We start from the raw sequence: 18,827 nt of genomic DNA, 5'->3' as shown, positions 1-18,827 counted from the left end.
CATGCGCCCATGTATGTGTCCTCCTTTTGCTTGTCACTGGTGTGTCCGTGCGGGCATTATGTGTTGTACTGTGGAGCTATGGAGTTTGTGTGAGTCCGACGCGTGCATACGGTCTGTATTAGAGGCTTGTGCAACGACTATTGTTGTATGGAGCAAGCTTCGTGAAGTCTGCCATGAGATGGTGCACATAATGCAAAATGCAACACGTAGTAGGGACGGGTGTTGCAAGCTCGCAGGCAAGGCGAACGAGGCGGCGCCAGATTCTGCCGCGTGCTTTATGAGAGATGCACACGTGAGTTCTTCATTTTGTGGTGAGTTATCCACATTTTAATGGGATGCACACGCACCAGTATCCTGAAACAAAAGTAAAACAAACAGTCGACCATATCTTTGGGATAGAGTTTGACTTTCAGTTTCTATTTTCTATTACGATTGACATATCATACAATTCTACATTATAGGAACCAAAAACATCTGCAAGCAAAAAAGACGAATTGTCAGATCATCTATATTTAAAATACAACCAATTTTTTGAAGATTAATAAATAAATACTACTGATTGCCTTAATCTTTTTATATCCAATTGCTTCAAGCAAAAGAATAGTAATATTAAATTATGAACGTCGCTTCGGGTAGTTCCTCCTACCTGTGTGTCGGTGTGTGCAACCTCCCCAAACAGCATGGTCACGTCTCATTGTCGATGCCTCGAGAAGCATATTGTCATGGGAGCTCCTACAAAAGCAAGATCTTGATGACACTGACCAAGTATTTTTTCTAGGATACCATTAAAATTGCATAGTCAAGGTGGCAACTGGCAGGGGCATAATACTTTGCGATCGTCACTCTGGTGCACCTCGACAGTGATGGTTGAGGTGGACATCAAGTATAAGTGGTATAACCTCACCTTCTACCTCGACACGATGAGCTTAGCGAAGACTTTATCATGCACGAGTATAAGATTATCTCTGCCAACCCCAGCCACCATAGTCACCCGCCTCAAGGTCACAGAAGATCCAAAGAACTGGATAGTGAAGGAGATGGCTGTGACCTCTTCCAACACCAGATTGTTTGCCCAATCCAAAAACAGTTAAGCCCCGAGCTATGATGTGTGTCTCCATAATATGGTCAAGCCTGCTTCATGAAAATTGGTATTCGCTCCTCAGTGAAGCACATGTGTTTCAATCAATGTTTGATGCGGCTATCAGAATGTCGTTCTAACGTGATCTTTCCATGTCATTTTGTCAGGCTTATCCTTACGAGTTCAGATTAGTAAGACGCAATATGCCAGTGGTCTGGTTGCACACTCAGCATGTATTGTTAACAGTTTTGCTAAAGCACATCTAGATGTGCCATAAGTATTGCACATCTAAATCCTATACCATTAATCTTACATGAAGATTCGTGTGGATATTTTCTCTTTCTTTTTTCTTTTTATACTTGATTGAGCCATTTAGATGTGCAATAACTGAGGCACCTCTAGATGTGCCCTAGACATTCCCTATTGTTAATAGTGATCCATTGAAAAATTTAATTATTTTCTCTCCCATTGCAACGCACGGGCATGTGTGCTAGTAATAATAAACCTGGTCGTCCGTCATCGTGGCATTTTTTCCAAAAAGCCCCTCAGTTTATGTGAAATCAACCTGCAGTCCCTGTTTTGGTGGAACTCTACAAAAACGTTTCACTCTTACAGAAAAACCCCTATAGTCATTTGAATTCAGTCCGCTATCCTCCCCTTCGTCTTATCCATTCTGTCCTACGCCGGCGGCTTCACCCATTCCGTCGTGCGCCGGCGGCCGCCGTGCCTCGCGCGGGAGGATGGAGGACGTTCTCTGGGGCGTGTGCGGTGGAGACGGCGCGACGAGGTGGGGCAGTGTCGGTGGTTGTCCGGCCGTCGTGCCTCGCATCGGGAGGATGGACGACGCTCGCCGGGGCGTGTGCGGCGGAGACGGCCTCTGCCGCGCATCCAGGTGGAGCAGCGGCGTTGGTTGTCGTCCAACATGAGGAGGCAGAGGCGGCCAAGGCAATGAGGCACCGGCGTCGGCTAGCGAAGTGGCGGCCGGAGCAGAGGACGACGGGAAGGCAAGGGGGCACGGGCGTCGGATATTCAAGGGGCTGCCGGACGAGAGGACGATGGGAGACAGTCGACGATGGATGCGGAGGTGTTTGCATCAGGTAGGAGCAGAGGCGACGGCGAAGTGGCTTGGGCTTCAGCAGTCGTTCTTCTGGTGGAGGGAGAGCATGCCCGGAGGAGGCAGGGTGAGTACGCTGTGCACGAGAGCCGGCCGCGAGGTCTCTGTGAGCTGTTCGCCACTGCCAGTCGTCTCCGGCCTGCACCACGTTAGGCTTCTGAATCTCTGACGGACATCCTGCTCCCGTGTTTGATTTGAATCTCTGACGGACATCTTGCTCCCGTATCCTTCTTCAACAGATAAATTAATTGAGTCCCGACCCGGATTGGAGTTCTCTGCTATAAGAAGGAAGTGTTCTTGGCCGGAATCTCCATCAGCAAATCCATCAAATCCAGGAATTCTTGGTCCAGAGAAGCATCATGTCGCCTTTGAGTTCGCCGAAGGAAGACGCACCGAGTTCGCCGGAGGTAGAAGAACGTTTGTCGATCCATCCAATATCGCCCTTTCTTCTTGAGATTGGTTGTAGCTAATGTTCTGTTACCGTTCAGGATACTGAATTTCCTCCTGCTGGTATCATCGTCTCCCTGTAATGTGATGTAGCACATTACTATGCACTTCAGCACTAAGCCCAGAACCTAGCTAGCTTACTTGAGGGTCGGCTCCGGAGTTTGTCGATTGTGTTTGTGTACAATTTGTGAGGGGCTGTAGAGAGTCAATTAACAAGTCAATTAATACGAACATCTTTTTCTCTACGGTCCTCTGAATATGAGATATGGATGCCATAACTTGGTACTAATTGCAGCATCCTAATCATGCATGTTGGTGAAAAAAATATGCTGACCACTGATGCACTGTATGTGACATATATTAGGCAGTAATACAGTGCATTGATTCAGAATTGACAGTGGCTGCTGTTGTTGAGAGAGCAGTAGGGAACAATAGAAAGTAAGAGAAACTGAGAGGAAGTTACTGCTATGTGCATGTATGTTGTTGCTGCGAGTTGTCTCACTCTCAGGAGAGAAATAGAGAGAAGTGGAGTCAAAGTGATAGGGATTGAGAGTCAGATGCTTTTTGTGCAGCTATTGTGCTTCTGATTATATTGGGGTGTCGTAGCAGTTTATACTTTGTACAGGGTTGACTGCCTAATGCTACTTTTGAGTTTTGATTATGATTGTTAGATTTTATTTAGTAACTGCTAATTGCTAGAGAGAACAGAGAGGAGTGTATGTAGTGATTGTCATTGCTTCATGCCCCTAGATATCTATGCTGCTGCTGAAATAGCGGTTGAGAATTATGAGCACTGAAAAAGTTGTCAAATTGACTGACTGCCTTGTGAAAAAGTAGCAAGAACGAACTCAGGAAATTTTGCAAACGGTATCAGCATTGGTTTGTGTGGTACTGTGGATGTTTCTCTTGCAAGTCTAAGTTTTAGACAAAAATATCCTGTACTTGTTTGGGTAATGTTTTTTTTGTTAGACCAACAAGCCTTGAACTAGATTGGTTGAAGCAGCCTACATACATATTACAGTTTCGCATTTTAAATTTGAAGACCAAGGCAATGCCCGATTGATGTAACTGGAGGTGAATGTCTGTTTTCTTGTTTGTATTTAATCTTAGAAAACAGAATCTCATCAAGTGAAAACCCGTAGGCATTGCAGTCCAATTGTTCTAGGGATTGGAACCAGACGTGTGACTGAATACTGCTTGGAACATGTGATTCTGCAAAGTTTACGCACATGCACCTTCTTGGATGATACAACTTCTCTATGTTTGTACCTCCTCACCATTCAAATTTTACAAACTTTATGAGTAAAAAGTAGAAAGTAATGTTCTCACTTCTCTTTTTTATGACCTTCATTATTTCAGTCTCAGCAACATCCAGGAGATGTACCTATGTAGCTACTGTTAGTTCAAAAGCTTTATTTCACAAGTTGGCAACACGATATTCAGGTAGTTAAGCAGGTGTTATAGTTCTAATTTACTTTCGTCTCATTACACTTGGTCTCATAAATAGTAGAGACTGCAGCCTGATGTTGCTCATTGCACGCTTATACTTATTCTGATTTCTGATGGCCTCCTAAATTTGAATTATTGTCTTGATGTCAGGTGGAAGACCTTTGCAATCTTATCAAGCTTTACGCCAAACGGGCACTCTTACTTGATCCCTTATTACTCCTTCGAACAATTTGTGCGCAAGGTTGAGGAAGTTGGGGCCAGTAATCATGTTAGAATAAACTTCTTTCTTCCTCTAAGAGTTTGTTTCCATACTGTGGGGCAGCAGGATCTGAGTCCCACTATGAGGGATCGACCTTCAGAGATCAGCTACCGGCGTCATAATGCCCCCGCAAGGTAAACCCACCATTTATCTTGGGCACATGCTATCAACACCGTTGTCCCAAATTGCAGCGTTTGTCCCTCTTCATTTGTTATTAGTCTCTACGATTTCATTCTTTAGCATCTGATGTGGTAGACCGTTTAATCAATTTTCATGGATAGTCTAGCTCATGTGATTGGTAATGAGATTGTTTCTTCATGAAGCCTCAAGAAAGTTAGAGTCTCTCTGTATCTTCAAATTGGCTGTTGATTGATGAGCAAAGGTTGATTTGAGCATCTATATCTGTAAGTGCTCACTTGCAACCTTAAAACCAGTCAGAAAATTGTTTTGGTCCATGTACTGCTTAAATAACCTACTGTGTATTTAACTATTGATGTGTATAAGCAAAAATAAAATAAAAATTGAAGCAAGGCAAAAGATTTGCCATTTTCATTAATTAAGAAGAAGGTTTAGGAGTTTTGGCCAAAGGCCGAATTACAAAGCATTACTCTCGCGGCATTACATAATTTACATTAATCAAAGTTTTTGCCCCTGCCAGGCACCACATGGAAGCCTCCTCTTTGATTTTAGCAACAATCACTCCCACTGGCACCGCGGTATTGCGAAAAAGACGAGCATTCCTCTCCTTCCAGATTTACCACGAGATAAGCATCATTAAAGAGCATGATAGTTCTTCTCTCCTCAAGTCTCAAATCCGTTTTTCATCACCCTTTGGTATGTTTCGTGGGGATCTTTTTTATTCAGCTCATAAATGCTGATTAGTTCATGTGTTTAGAAGTAAGAGGTGCAGCATGCCAGCCGTCCTCAAAGGAGTAGTAGAGCAGAGGATCTTCTTAGCGATTTGGATGTACAGAGTTTATATGATACAAAGACCTATTTTATTTTTGTACTGGCTCTTGAATTTTTCTCCTTTAATTTCTATCTCCGAACCCTTCTGATATGTTCTTTACTCCTGATTTCAGCCTTTTAAGGTCTGTTCTTCTTCTGGGATTGCAGAGAGCATGGACCACCGTATGGAAGAAGGAGATGCCATCCTTGACTGTCGTTGTCTTTGGCGTGTTGCTGCCATTTTTCTAATCCATCTAGGTCATGCCTTCTAACTTGCATTACTTACTAGATCTTGTTGTATATGATGATCTGTTGTCAGCTATGCAAAGGTTCTGATTTTAAGACTTTGTCAAGTTCAGTTCAGATTTAATTTTACTCCACCTCTTTTTGCATGGACAATGTGTGTGGTGTTTAGACGATCACTATGTGAAATTCATAGGCATTGTGAGAGCATGGAGAAAGGATTCGAGTTTGATTCTTTTTTCAGGGTTCAGAACTGTTACCAACTACACCTATACACGTGGAAAACTTAAACTTGGCAGTCCAAAATTAAGCAGCAAACTTTATTGCTGGTCAGCTAAAAATTCAGTGACAACTGCTGACACACGAGCTTCATTTTTTATTAGAGATAGTAGATGATGCAGATGACAGTTCTACCTCTCTAACTGAAACAAGAACTTTCTGACCAAAGGCATACCTACAAGACAGGGGCATACCTGCAGGACAACAGGAGGTCCTCAGGCACGCATCAGTACTAGCATATTGATACGTAGTGTGTGTGTTTTAGCATATTAGTACTAGCATACCTGCAGGAGGTCCTAAGTTTCTTCAGTTCTATACAAATTTGAGTTGGTCTGTAGTGTTGAGAGGATCCTAAAATATTGTATACATAATCTCTTTCCGGGTTCTTGAAAACTTGCACTCTTCTGTTGAATTTCGCATTTTGGTTGATCTGTACTGCATCTTTTATTGTTGTCAGCCTAGAATTATATCGCATTTTGTTCTTGTATGGGCAGATTCATAATTATGCCTTAATACTAATTTGACTGCATGATTTAATTAGTGGCTGCAATATTATTTCATGGTCCACAACAGAACTGAAGGTGCCAAAATGAAACTTTCTTCTTCTCATGTATCAAAGTATTAAGCAACCAAATTTTTTAGTATCTAAATTGTTATGTGTAGGATGATAACAGAGAGTGTTGTCTTGAAGATCCTTTTAGATTTCTACTAGGCGGCCTTTGTATATACAGATATTCCAGTTTATTAATTAATGCTACCAGCGGTGGTTTGGATTGGCTCATGACCATTATATGTGAGAACTAAGGGGTCTATTCTTTCTTTCTTTTTTGCGAAAAAGGGGGTCTATTCTTTTAACCATGAACCAATTTAAGTAGCAAGTCTGTTTTTTATCGGTTAGTTGTATCATTGTTCTCCAACACTAAGCACTAATCGATATAACCAGCCATGATCATCCATCCATCGGTTTAGTTTGTTTTTTCTTTTGTTAGTTCTAGCTAACTGAAATCTGTCTGAAGCTTTGAACCTTAACAACGCCCGTGATTTGAGTCTTGGTGCTTGTGAATTCTGAATGAAGTACAAGCAGCCAATCTTTCTGAATGAATTTGTTGATGATTTGCATGGTTATTCTTCATTCTGGGTGCATGGCTATTCTTGGGTTTGAGCCTTAGGCATGCAGCAATTAGATCTAATTGCACTGTTTTGTGGGCCATTTGAACTGAAAGCATTCGTCAATTTTATTCAGAAGGTTCATTGCAATATTTTGGATCACTACTGTACTTCTATTTCGACAACAGAATTTGTTTCAACTTGCCATGTGTCAGTTCACCGGCAGTATCGAGACCATGCAACTTGGAACATCAAGTAAGAGCATATCCATGTTTACTTATTATATTCTTTGAGAAAGCTATGGGATGTACAAACTAAAAATATGAATTGTTCGAACAATGTTGTTCTGTTATGGTTGTAGTTGTTTGAGTGCTATTTTTTCAACTGTTTAAGCATATATTTATTTATTTTGCATCTGGTGCAACGCACCGGCACTTTTGCTATAAATTACAAATGAAATATAATATTCCAAAATAAATTCGTCAGCATAAAAATGATTACAATTTGAAAAATATTCTCGAATTTTTTTAAAAATACATCCAAAAAAGAAGTACTCTGTGTAACCTTATATCTAGCATTTGCAAAATTTGGATTAAAAAGTGTTGCATAATGGCACGCAGAGCAAGTTATATTTAATATTTCGCCCGGTGCAACGCATGGGCATTTGTACTAGTAGATCCTTATGTATGAAAAGAAAGACGTATTTGTGGCGTGTGTTAAAAAACCATAAAATATAGTACATGCCCTGTTGATTAAAAACATATGCATGCATATTCTTTACTCCTTTGTTAATGAGCTAAAAAAATGTGCATGTCTAATATTCCCTCTGTCCCAAAATGACGCAGAGGCCCGTTGATTCTATATGTGCTTTGAAAAGAAAACCATGTAATAATTGTTTTAGTCGTGGGCAAGTACAATAGGTAACAAATGGAATACCCTTTTAATAAAAAATGTTTTTTTGTTGAATTTATACCTCTCTATATCTATTTATTTTTCTTTTGACTTGGAACGTACTTGTACTTAACGGCATGTATTATACAAGTTGAGGAGCCTTCTTTTTTGGGGGTCAAAATAATGTGCCTTACTAACCAAACAGGCTGAAGATCAAGATAGCTAATGAGTTAAGCATCAGTTTTCAGCAGCAGGTCCGTCTGAAGCAGATCACAAAATTCTATCACTACCCTTGAACTCCTTACTCCTAAGCTGGAGAACACACAAATGCTTCTATGAAAGCTTCAGACTACCAGTAGCATCGTAAACCAAGTCAGTCGGTATTACTCAAAAGAAATAGTGGAATAATCAAACAAAAAACAGTTAGGCTGGGAGCATATCTGATGTAAGGACCAGATATACAATCTCAATGGTGAGAACCCGTGCAAGATTAAGAAATGATCCCAAGTCCCTGTCAATAAGTCCTGATTAACCGGGAGATAAAATGCCAATATCATTTCACTTAATTCAGACAATACGTATAGGATCATGTAGCAGTACATGTGTGTGATTACAAACCAAGTTCATTATGGAAAGGGACATTTTGTACAAATTTTATGAACGGAAGCTCTTATTTTCATATTTTTGTATCCTTTTTAAACTACTATGAACCTAATCTTTCGAAAAAATTAGTTTCTTATCATTATGTGTGTAAATAAAAATTACATAAGAAGACATTGCAACCACTTGGGATGTCAAGTGGATCTGAAACAATGGTTGTCCTGCTCCAGCCCCCAGTGTACCTCCCTCCTACAGTCCTGCTCCAGCTCCTTGTTTAGCTCGTCAGCTCCTCACGTTAGCCTTCACGCGCCTGGAGGAAGGAGGCAGGCGCATAGGATCTGCAACAACGTCCATAAAACAAAAATTACATATTTTTTCAGAAGACGGACATACCAGAGCTATCTCAACAATGAACTAACATCTAAAACACCAGAAACTGAAGAATGTGGCAGCAGCACAAATCTTCTTCACAATAAGAAAAGCAATCTTAAATTAGACAAGGATACTGATATGCAAATATGAGGTCAAAAAATGTTCATTTTCCCAGGTACTAACTCGCAACTGGTTTGCAAATACACTGACTAAAAAGATCTGTAGATTAAACATGAGATCCTACTGACAAGCACAAAATGACATTCTATTCTAGGTTCAAATCAGCAAGTAAGTAGTAACCACCTTAATTAGAAGGGCCCCCTCAGCCTGAGGCCATACAAGTAAGGTGGCCCTGAAAAAGAGGATCTCATGCTCCATGGGTCAGTCTGATAGCCTTCATTTGCGCAAAACTACTCTGGGCCATGGGTCTCTTTTGAAATCTACCACCACATATAATTGCATGTTCTTGTCCCTGTTCAGTTTCTGCACAACATTACAACAATTTATAAGGCGATTTATAATTTCTCCACAACGTACATTTTGTCCAGTCATGGAAAGTCTACAAAGAAAAATCATGATAGCCGAGTGTTCCAGCTCGAAAAGGAGATAAAAGAAGTCATGGTATTCTTGCTGCAAAAACTATGGCTAGATCAGTTTTAAAGTTCGAATTTTAGTTTGTAGAAACAACTTAAGTGGCAAGTTAATAGATATTCTGCATCAGAGCAGAGTCTTGACTAAATAATAACTTACATAAGCACTGGACCTATGGAGACCAACTAAACTGAATATTCTACATCAGAACAAAATATTGACTAATTAATAACTGACATAAGCACTGGACCTGTAAACACTGGCCCTCTGGGACAAATCCAGACCAAACTAAACTAAATATTCTATACCAGAACAGAATCTGGGACAAATGCAAACCAAAGTCACCAAACTGAACTTAACTGAATATTCTACACTAGAACAGAATCTTGACGACATAGGTATGAAATGGCCAAAAACTGATTACAAGTAACACTTGTATCCTATCATTACTACAAAGGAAAATGGAGGTACTGATCATGTGCATGCAGACACACATGGAGTGTTTCATTTACATTCGCCATTGATTCTCCATATATTTTATGTGCTCTCCAATAAAAGAAAAATATTTGGATGGTGAATTCACAAGCCAAGGACAACTGAAGTTGGTTATGTGACATACCGGGTATGAGTGTGATGTATACATGGATTTGAAATTCCTATATTTTCAAGCTAATCCAAGATAAGATCCATAGCCTTCCATATATGTTTTGTAAGGATCACCAGACTCAACGTATGCCAGAGGTGTTGGGTAACGCAGTAATTTCAAAAAAAATCCTACGCACACGCAAGATCATGGTGATGCATAGCAACGAGAGGGGAAGAGTGTTGTCCACATACCCTTGTAGACCGTAAGCGGAAGCATTATGACAACGCGGTTGATGTAGTCATACGTATTCACGATCGACCGATCCTAGTACCGAAAGTACGTCACCTCCGCGATCTGCACACGTTCGGCTCGGTGACGTCCCACGAACTCTCGATCCAGCTGAGTGTCGAGGGAGAGCTTCGTCAGCACGACGGCGTGATGACGGTGATGATGATGCTACCGTCGCAGGGCTTCGCCTAAGCACTACGATGATATGACCGAGGTGGATTATGGTGGAGGGGGCACCGCACACGGCTAAGGGATCAATGATCAACTTGTGTGTCTATGAGGTGCCCCCTGGCCATGTATATAAAGGATGGAGGGAGGAGGAGGCCGGCCATCATAGGGCGCGCCCAAAGTGTGGAGTCCTACTAGGACTCCCTAGTCCTAGTAGGATTCCACCTCCCACATGGAATAGGAAAAAGGGAAGGGAGAAGGAGAAGGAAGGAAGGGGGCGCCCCCTTTCCCTAGTCCAATTCGGACCAGTCAATGGGGAAGGGGCGCGGCCACCCTTGAGGCCTTTCTCTCCTTTCCCGTATGGCCCATTAAGGCCCAATACGAATTCCCGTAACTCTCCCATACTCCGAAAAATACCCGAATCACTCGGAACCTTTCCGATGTCCGAATATAGCCTTCCAATACATCGATCTTTACGTCTCGACCATTTCGAGACTCCTCGTCATGTCCCCGATCTCATCCGGGACTCCGAACAAACTTCGGTCATCAAATCACATAACTCATAATACAAATCGTCACAGAACTTAAGCTACAAATCGTCACAGAACGTTAAGCGTGCGGACTCTACGGGTTTGAGAACTATGTAGACATGACCGAAACTCATCTCCGTCAATAACCAATAGCGGAAACTGGATGCTTCATATTGGCTCCCACATATTCTACGAAGATATCTTTATCGGTCAAACTGCATAACAACATATGTTGTTCCCTTTGTCATCGATATGTTACTTGCCGGAGATTCGATCGTCCGTATCTCAATACCTAGTTCAATCTCGTTACCGGCAAGTCTCTTTACTTGTTTCGTGATGCATCATCCCGCAACTAACTCATTAGTCACATTGCTTGCAAGGCTTACAGTGATGTGCATTACTGAGAGGGCCCAGAGATAACTCTCCGATACACGGAGTGACAAATCCTAATCTCGATCTATGCCAACTCAACAAACACCATCAGAGACACTTGTAGAGCATCTTTATAATCACCCAGTTATGTTGTGACGTTTGATAGCACACAAGGTGTTCCTCCGGTATTCGGGAGTTGCACAATCTCATAGTCATAGGAACATATATAAGCCATGAAAAAAGCAATAGCAATATACTAAACGATCAAGTGCTAAGCTAACGGAATGGGTCAAGTCAATCACATCATTCTCTGATGATGTGATCCCGTTAATCAAATGACAACTCATGTCTATGGCTAGGAAACTTAACCATCTTTCATTCAACGAGCTAGTCAAGTAGAGGCATACTAGTGACACTATGTTTGTCTATGTATCACAATGTACTAAGTTTCCGGTTAATACAATTCTAGCATGAATAATAAACATTTATCATGAAATAAGGAAATATATAATAACTTTATTATTGCCTTTAGGGCATATTTCCTTCAGTCTGCCACTTGCAGTAGAGTCAATAATCTAGTTCACATCGGCATGTGATTTTTTTCGTGAATACGCTGAGCAGCGTATCATTTCATTGATAGGTGGAAGAAGAATACAGGGTGCAGCTCACTCGGGCGTACACAACTTGGCGTCCGAGAGAGTGCATAGCGAGCAGCGGAGGAGGATGCTCAGCCTCGGTACAAAGATCAAGTTACAGGGATGATCCTATCTCGACCTCTGTCGCCGGCCTTACCCCAGCGGCGAGCCTCGCTCCGATCCGCTGCACAAGCTCGTCAGTGGAAGGACGGGCACATCGAAGATGGCTGCATTCCTGTGTTTCCAGATCTCCCAAGCCGTGAGGGCGATGATGGAGTTTAGTCCATGTCTGAGGCTGCCTGGGGAGGCCGCCGCGGCCTGCAACCACCAGTCGAAGAAGTGGGTCGAGCCAAGCATGGGGGGTGCAATAAGTCGACACCAAGAGAGAATCTCATGCCAAGTGATCCGCGAGAAGACGCACCCCACAAGGAGATGGTTGATAGTCTCTAGCTCCTGGGAACATAATATGCACTCCGGGTCATGTGTAAGGCCGTGACGCGCACGGCGCTCCGTAGTCCAGCACCAGTCAAGGGATGCGAGTCAATAATCTAGTTCACATCGCCATGTGATTTAACACCAATAGTTCACATCACCATGTGATTAACACCCATAGTTCACATTGCCATGTGACCAACACTCAAAGGGTTTACTAGAATCAGTATCTTAGTTCACATCACCATGTGACTTAACACCCAAAGAGTACTAAGGTGTGATCATGTTTTGCTTGTGAGAGAAGTTTAGTCAACGGGCCTACCAAATTCAGATCCATATGTATTTTGAAAATTTCTATGTCTACAATGCTCTGGACCGGAGCTACTTTAGCTAATTGCTTCCACTTTCAATATGTATCCAGGATTGTGACTTAGAGTCATCCAGATCGGTGTCAAAGCTTGCATCGACATAACTCTTTACGACGAACTCTTTATCACCTCCATAACCGAAGAAATATTTCCTTAGTCCTTTAAGGATAATTTGACCGCTGTCCTGTGATCCACTCCTAGATCAAAAATTGTACTCCCTTGCCAAACTCAGGGGCAGGGTATACAATAGGTCTGGTACACATCATGGCATACTTTATAGAACCTATGGCTGAGGCATAGGGAATGACTTTCATTCTCTCTCTAACTTCTACCGTGGCTGGGCTTTGAGTCTTACTCAACTTCACACCTTGCAACACAGACAAGAACTCTTTCTTTGACTGTTCCATTTTGAACTACTTCAAAAACTTGTCAAGGTATGTACTCATTGAAAAATATATCAAGCATTTTGATCTATCTCTATAGATCTTGATGCTCAATATGTAAGTAGCTTCACATAGGTCTTTCTTTGAAGAACTCCTTTCAAACGCTCCTTTATGCTTTCCAGAAAATTCTACATTATTTCCGATCAACAATATGTCATTCACATATACTTATCTGAAATGTTGTAGTACTCCCACTCACTTTCTTGTAAATACAGGCTTCACCGCAAGTCTGTATAAAACCATATGCTTTGATCACTTTATCAAAGCATATATTCCAACTCCGAGATGCTTGCACCAGTCCATAGATGTATCGCTGGATCTTGCTTACCTTGTTAGCACCTTTAGGATCGACAAAACCTTCAGGTTGCATCATATACAACTCTTCTTTAAGAAATCCATTAAGGAATGCAGTTTTGACATCCATTTGCCAGATTTCATAAAATGTGGCAACTCCTAACATGATTCGAACAGACTTTTAAGCATCAATACGAGTGAGAAAATCTCATCGTAGTCAACACCTTGAACTTGTCGAAAACATTTTGTGACAATTTGAGCTTTGTAGATAGTAACACTACTATCAACGTCCGTCTTCCTCTAGAAGATCCATTTATTCTCAATGACACACCGATCATCGGGCAAGTCAATCAAAGTCCATACTTTGTTATCATACATGGATCCCATCTTAGATTTCATGGACTCAAGCCATTTTGCGGAATCTGGGCTCATCATCGCTTCCTCATAGTTCGTAGGTTCGTCATGGTGCGGACCGTACTCTGGTTGACCTACGAGGTTCGGTAGTAACTTGATCTGAAGTTTCATGATCATCATCATTAGCCTCCTCACTAATTGGTGTAGGAATCACTCGTACTGATTTCTATGATGAACTACTTTCCAATCCGGGAGAAGGTACAATTACCTCATCAAGTTCTACTTTCCTCCCACTCACTTCTTTCGAGAGAAACTCCTTCTCTAGAAAGGATCCATTCTTAGCAGCAAAATATCTTGCCTTCAGATCTGTGATAGGAGGTGTACCCAACAGTTTCTTTTGGGTATCCTATTTACGCACTACTCCGATTTGGGTTTGAGCTTATCAGTTTGAAACATTTTTACATAAGCATCACAACCCCAAACTTTAAGAAACGACAGCTTTGGTTTCTTGCCAAACCATAGTTCATATGGTGTCATCTCAACGGATTTAGATGGTGCCCTATTTAACGTGAATGCAGTTGTCTCTAATGCATAACCCCAAAACGATAGTGGTAAATCAGTAAGAGACATCATAGATTGCACTATATCCAATAAAGTTCGGTTATGACGTTCGGACACACCATTATGCTGTGGTGTTCCAGGTGGCATGAATTTGTGAAACTATTCCGCATTGTTTTAGTTGAAGACCAAACTCGTAACTCAAATATTCGTCTCCGCGATCAGATCGTAGAAACTTTATTTTCTTGTTACGATGATTTTTCACTTCGGTCTGAAATTCTTTGAACTTTCCAAATGTTTCAGACTTATGTCTCATCAAGTAGATATACCCATATCTGCTCAAATCATCTATGAAGGTTAGCAAATAACGATACCCGCCGTGAGCATCAACACTCATTGGACTACATACATCAGTATGTATTATTTCCAACAAGTCTATTGCTCGCTCCATAGTTCCGGAGAACGTAGTCTTAGTCATCTTGCCCATGAGGCATGGTTCGCAAGCATCAAGTGATTCATAATCAAGTGATTCCAAAAGCCCATCAGCATGGAGTTTCTTCATGCGCTTTACACCAATAACCCAAACGGCAGTGCCTCAAATAAGTTGCACTATCATTATTAACTTTGCATCTTTTGGCTTCAATATTATGAATATGTGTATCACTACGATCGAGATCCAACAAACCATTTTCATTGGGTGTATAACCATAGAAGGTTTTATTCATGTAAACCGAACAACAATTATTCTCTAACTTAAATGAATAATCGTATTGCAATAAACATGATCAAATCATATTCATGCTCAACGCAAACACCAAATAACATTTATTTAGGTTCAACACTAATCCCGAAAGTATAGGGAGTGTGCGATGATGATCATATCATTCTTGGAACCACTTCCAACACACATAGTCACTTCACCCTTAACTAGTCTCTATTCATTCTGCAACTCCCATTTCAAGTTACTACTTGTCGGCGTTCTGGGAAAGGGGTTCCCCAGACTTGCCTACCCGCGGCCCACGGCGTGGCTCTGTGAGCGGGCCCGTACGGCCCATCTTCACCAGCAAGGACTCAAGACCCTCGCGAGGGGCCAAGCCTCGTGAGGCGGACGACACAAGACCTCCTCGGGAGCGGCCTCACCAGGCTGGCTCGCGAGGGGCGGAGAGTTCGAGGCCAAGTGAACCTCGCGAGATTCTAATGACGTGAGCCATGACGACCAAGGTCAGGCGAGCGCCAGCGCGCATAGTGTCCTTGTTTCTTCTTCGGTGCAAAGGAAGTAGGCGTAGGCGCAGAGTACCGAGGCGTCAAGTAAAGGTTTCCATATTGGTGCCACAAGACCAAGACCAGAAGGACGGTAAGACGGAGGTCACCGTGGAGCCCAAGACGGCGTCACCACCAGAGCCTTTGACAGGCGAAGACTGCTTTTGTCAGGATAAGCTGTACTAGCTGTCCCCTTTCAAATTGGCCGTTTTTGGCTCCTGAGGGAGTCCTGGATTAGGGGGTATCCGGACAACCGGATTATATCCTTTGGCTGGACTGTTGGACTATGAAGATACAAGATTGAAGACTTCATCCCGTGTCCGGATGGGACTCTACTTGGCGTGGAAGGCAAGCTAGGCAATACGGATATGTATATCTCCTCCTTTGTAACCGACCTTGTGTAACCCTAGCCCCCTCCAGTGTCTATATAAACCGGAGGGTTTTAGTTCATAGGACAACATACAATCGTACCATAGGCTAGCTTCTAGGGTTTAGCCTCTCAGATCTTGTGGTATATCAACTCTTGTACTACTCATATTATCAAGAATAAACAAGCAGGACGTAGGGTTTTACCTCCATCAAGAGGGCCCGAACCTGGGTAAAACATCGTGTCCCCTGCCTCCTGTTACCATCCGCCTTAGACGCACAGTTCGGGACCCCCTACCCGAGATCCGCCAGTTTTGAAACCGACATTGGTGCTTTCATTGAGAGTTCCTCTGTGTCGTCACCGTTAGGCTTGATGGCTCCTTCGATCATCGATAGCGATGCAGTCCAGGGTGAGATTTTTCTCCCCAGACAGATCTTTGTATTCGGCGGCTTCGCACTGCGGGCCAACTCGCTTGGCCATCTAGAGCAGATCGAGAGTTACGCCCCTGGCCACCAGGTCAGGTTTGGAAACTTAAACTACATGGCCGACATCTGCGGAGACTTTATATTCGATGGATTCGAGCCCCTGCCGTGTGCGCCGCACGGTCACGATGAGCATGATTTAGCTCTACCATCGGACAGTGTTCAGGAGACCGCACCGGCGACCGCTCCGACCCTTAATTCGGAGCCAATTGCGCCATCCATGGACGGGTGGATAGACCCCGCCACGGAGGCCGTATTCTCAGCGGCGATCGAGCCGAATATCGACCTTACCCCTCACGAGAGCCGTGATGCCAAACTACCGGATTCTTCCCCGGCCACGGACTCCGAACCGCCTGCGCCCGTGCCTATCGAATCCGACTGGGCGCCGATCATGGAGTTTACCTCCGCGGATATCTTTCAGCACTCGCCCTTTGGCGACATACTGAACTCGTTAAGGTCTCTCTCCTTGTTAGGAGAATCCTGGCCGAACTATGTCCGGCAGGATTGGGATGCGGATGACGAAGAAATTCGCTGCCCACCCACCACCCACTTAGTAGCCACTGTCGATGATTTGACCGACATGCTCGACTTTGACTCCGAAGACATCGACGGCATGGACGACGATGCAGGTGGCGAACAAGAACAACTGCCACAAGGCATTGGACAACCACCTCATCATATGATATATATATGGTGGACACACCCAAAGAAGGCATTGGCGACGGGACAGCAGAGGATGACCCCTCCAAGAAGCAACCCAAGCACCGACGTCAGCGGCGCCGCTCTAAGTCTCGCCAAGGCAAAAGCGGTGATACCGGCACAGGAGATAATAGCACTCCGGACAGTGCCGAAGATAACAACAATCCCCTCCAGCAAGATTTAGAGCAGAAGGATGGAGAAGCCAGCCTTCCCGAGAGAGCGGCAGATGGAGAGGCGGAGGATGATAATTACATGCCTCCCTCTGAAGACGAGGCAAGCCTCGACGATGATGAATTTGTCGTGCCTGAGGATCCCGTCAAACAAGAGCGCTTCAAGCGCCGGCTTATAGCCACGACAAATAGCCTTAAGAAAAAGCAACAACAGCTTCAAGCTGATCAAGATTTGCTAGCTGACAGATGGACTAAAGTCCTTGCGTTCGAGGAATATAAACTCGAACGCCCCTCCAAGAGTTACCCAAAGTGAAGGTTGCTACCCCGATTGGAGGAGGAAGCACCAAAACCTACATCTCCAGCGTATGACGTGGCTGATCGGCCACCTCGTGGCCGCGACAGAGAGGCATTTCAGCCAAAAGCTCAGCCTGCACCCCGACGCCATTCAAATAAAAATGTCAAGGCATGGGGAAATACGCCAGGCCCGCGAGACGTATTGGAGGACAAAGCAAGACACGCAAGATCGATCTACGGATCACGAGGGCACGCCACTATGTGAGACAATAACTGTCACGCCGGATACAGTAGAAGTAAATCCGGCCGGGCCGAACACAACGGACAAGACTCACTTGAGCTGCGTTGCAATATAGCCCAGTACAGAGGCGCTGCACATCCCCTATGCTTCACAGACGAAGTAATGGATCACCAAATCCCAGAGGGTTTCAAACCCGTAAATATCGAATCATACGACGGCACAACAGATCCTGCGGTATGGATCGAGGACTTCCTCCTGCACATCCACATGGCCCGCGGTGACGATCTACACGCCATCAAATACCTCCCACTTAAACTCAAAGGACCAGCTCGGCATTGGCTCAACAGCCTGCCAGCAGAATCCATTGGCTGTTGGGAAGATCTGAAAGCCGCATTCCTCGACAACTTCCAGGGCACTTATGTGCGACCACCAGATGCCGATGACTTGAGCCACATAATTCAGCAGCCAGAGGAATCGGCCAGGCAATTCTGGACACGGTTCCTGACAAAGAAAAATCAAATCGTCGACTGTCCGGATGCAGAGGCCCTAGCAGCTTTTAAGCACAACATCCGCGACGAGTGGCTCGCCCGGCACCTTGGCCAGGAAAAGCCGAAATCTATGGCAGCCCTCACGACACTCATGACCCGCTTTTGCGCGGGAGAAGACAGCTGGCTGGCTCGCAGCAATAATATATCAAAGAGCCATGGTACTTCGGATACCAAGGATGGCAATGGCAGGTCACGTCGCAACAAACACAAGTGCCGCATCAACAGCGACAATACCGAGGACACAACAGTCAATGCCGGATTCAAAGGCTCTAAACCCGGTCAGCGGAAAAAGTCATTCAAAAGAAGCACTCCGGGCCTGTCCATTTTGGACCGTATACTCGATCGCTCATGCCAAATACA

General features: G+C 43.7%; 1 protein-coding gene across 23 annotated transcripts; it reads left to right on the top strand.

Moving 5' to 3' along the window:
* The first annotated feature begins 1,718 nt into the window (after positions 1–1,718).
* LOC125552138 lies at positions 1,719–8,776 on the top strand. Of its 23 annotated transcripts, XR_007303419.1 has the most exons (7): positions 1,719–2,340; positions 2,432–2,599; positions 3,661–3,713; positions 3,782–3,900; positions 3,999–4,082; positions 4,239–4,481; positions 5,006–7,054. XR_007303419.1 is itself a non-coding variant. In XM_048715619.1 (5 exons), the coding sequence occupies exons 1-4, from the start codon at positions 2,151–2,153 to the stop codon at positions 4,292–4,294; spliced, it is 498 nt and encodes a 165-aa protein (XP_048571576.1). In that variant the 5' UTR covers positions 1,719–2,150; the 3' UTR covers positions 4,295–4,481; positions 4,671–4,998. The 23 variants fall into 23 exon arrangements, 2 of the variants coding, with proteins under 2 accessions (XP_048571576.1, XP_048571577.1); XR_007303420.1 differs by lacking the exon at positions 3,661–3,713; XR_007303418.1 differs by having other exon boundaries at positions 3,782–4,082.
* Positions 8,777–18,827: the final 10,051 nt, after the last annotated feature.

This window comes from Triticum urartu, chromosome 4, assembly GCF_003073215.2.
Source record: "Triticum urartu cultivar G1812 chromosome 4, Tu2.1, whole genome shotgun sequence".
Lineage (NCBI taxonomy): Eukaryota > Viridiplantae > Streptophyta > Magnoliopsida > Poales > Poaceae > Triticum > Triticum urartu.
The sequence above is the reverse complement of the archived record's forward strand: the minus strand, read 5'-3'. Positions and strand labels throughout refer to the sequence as shown.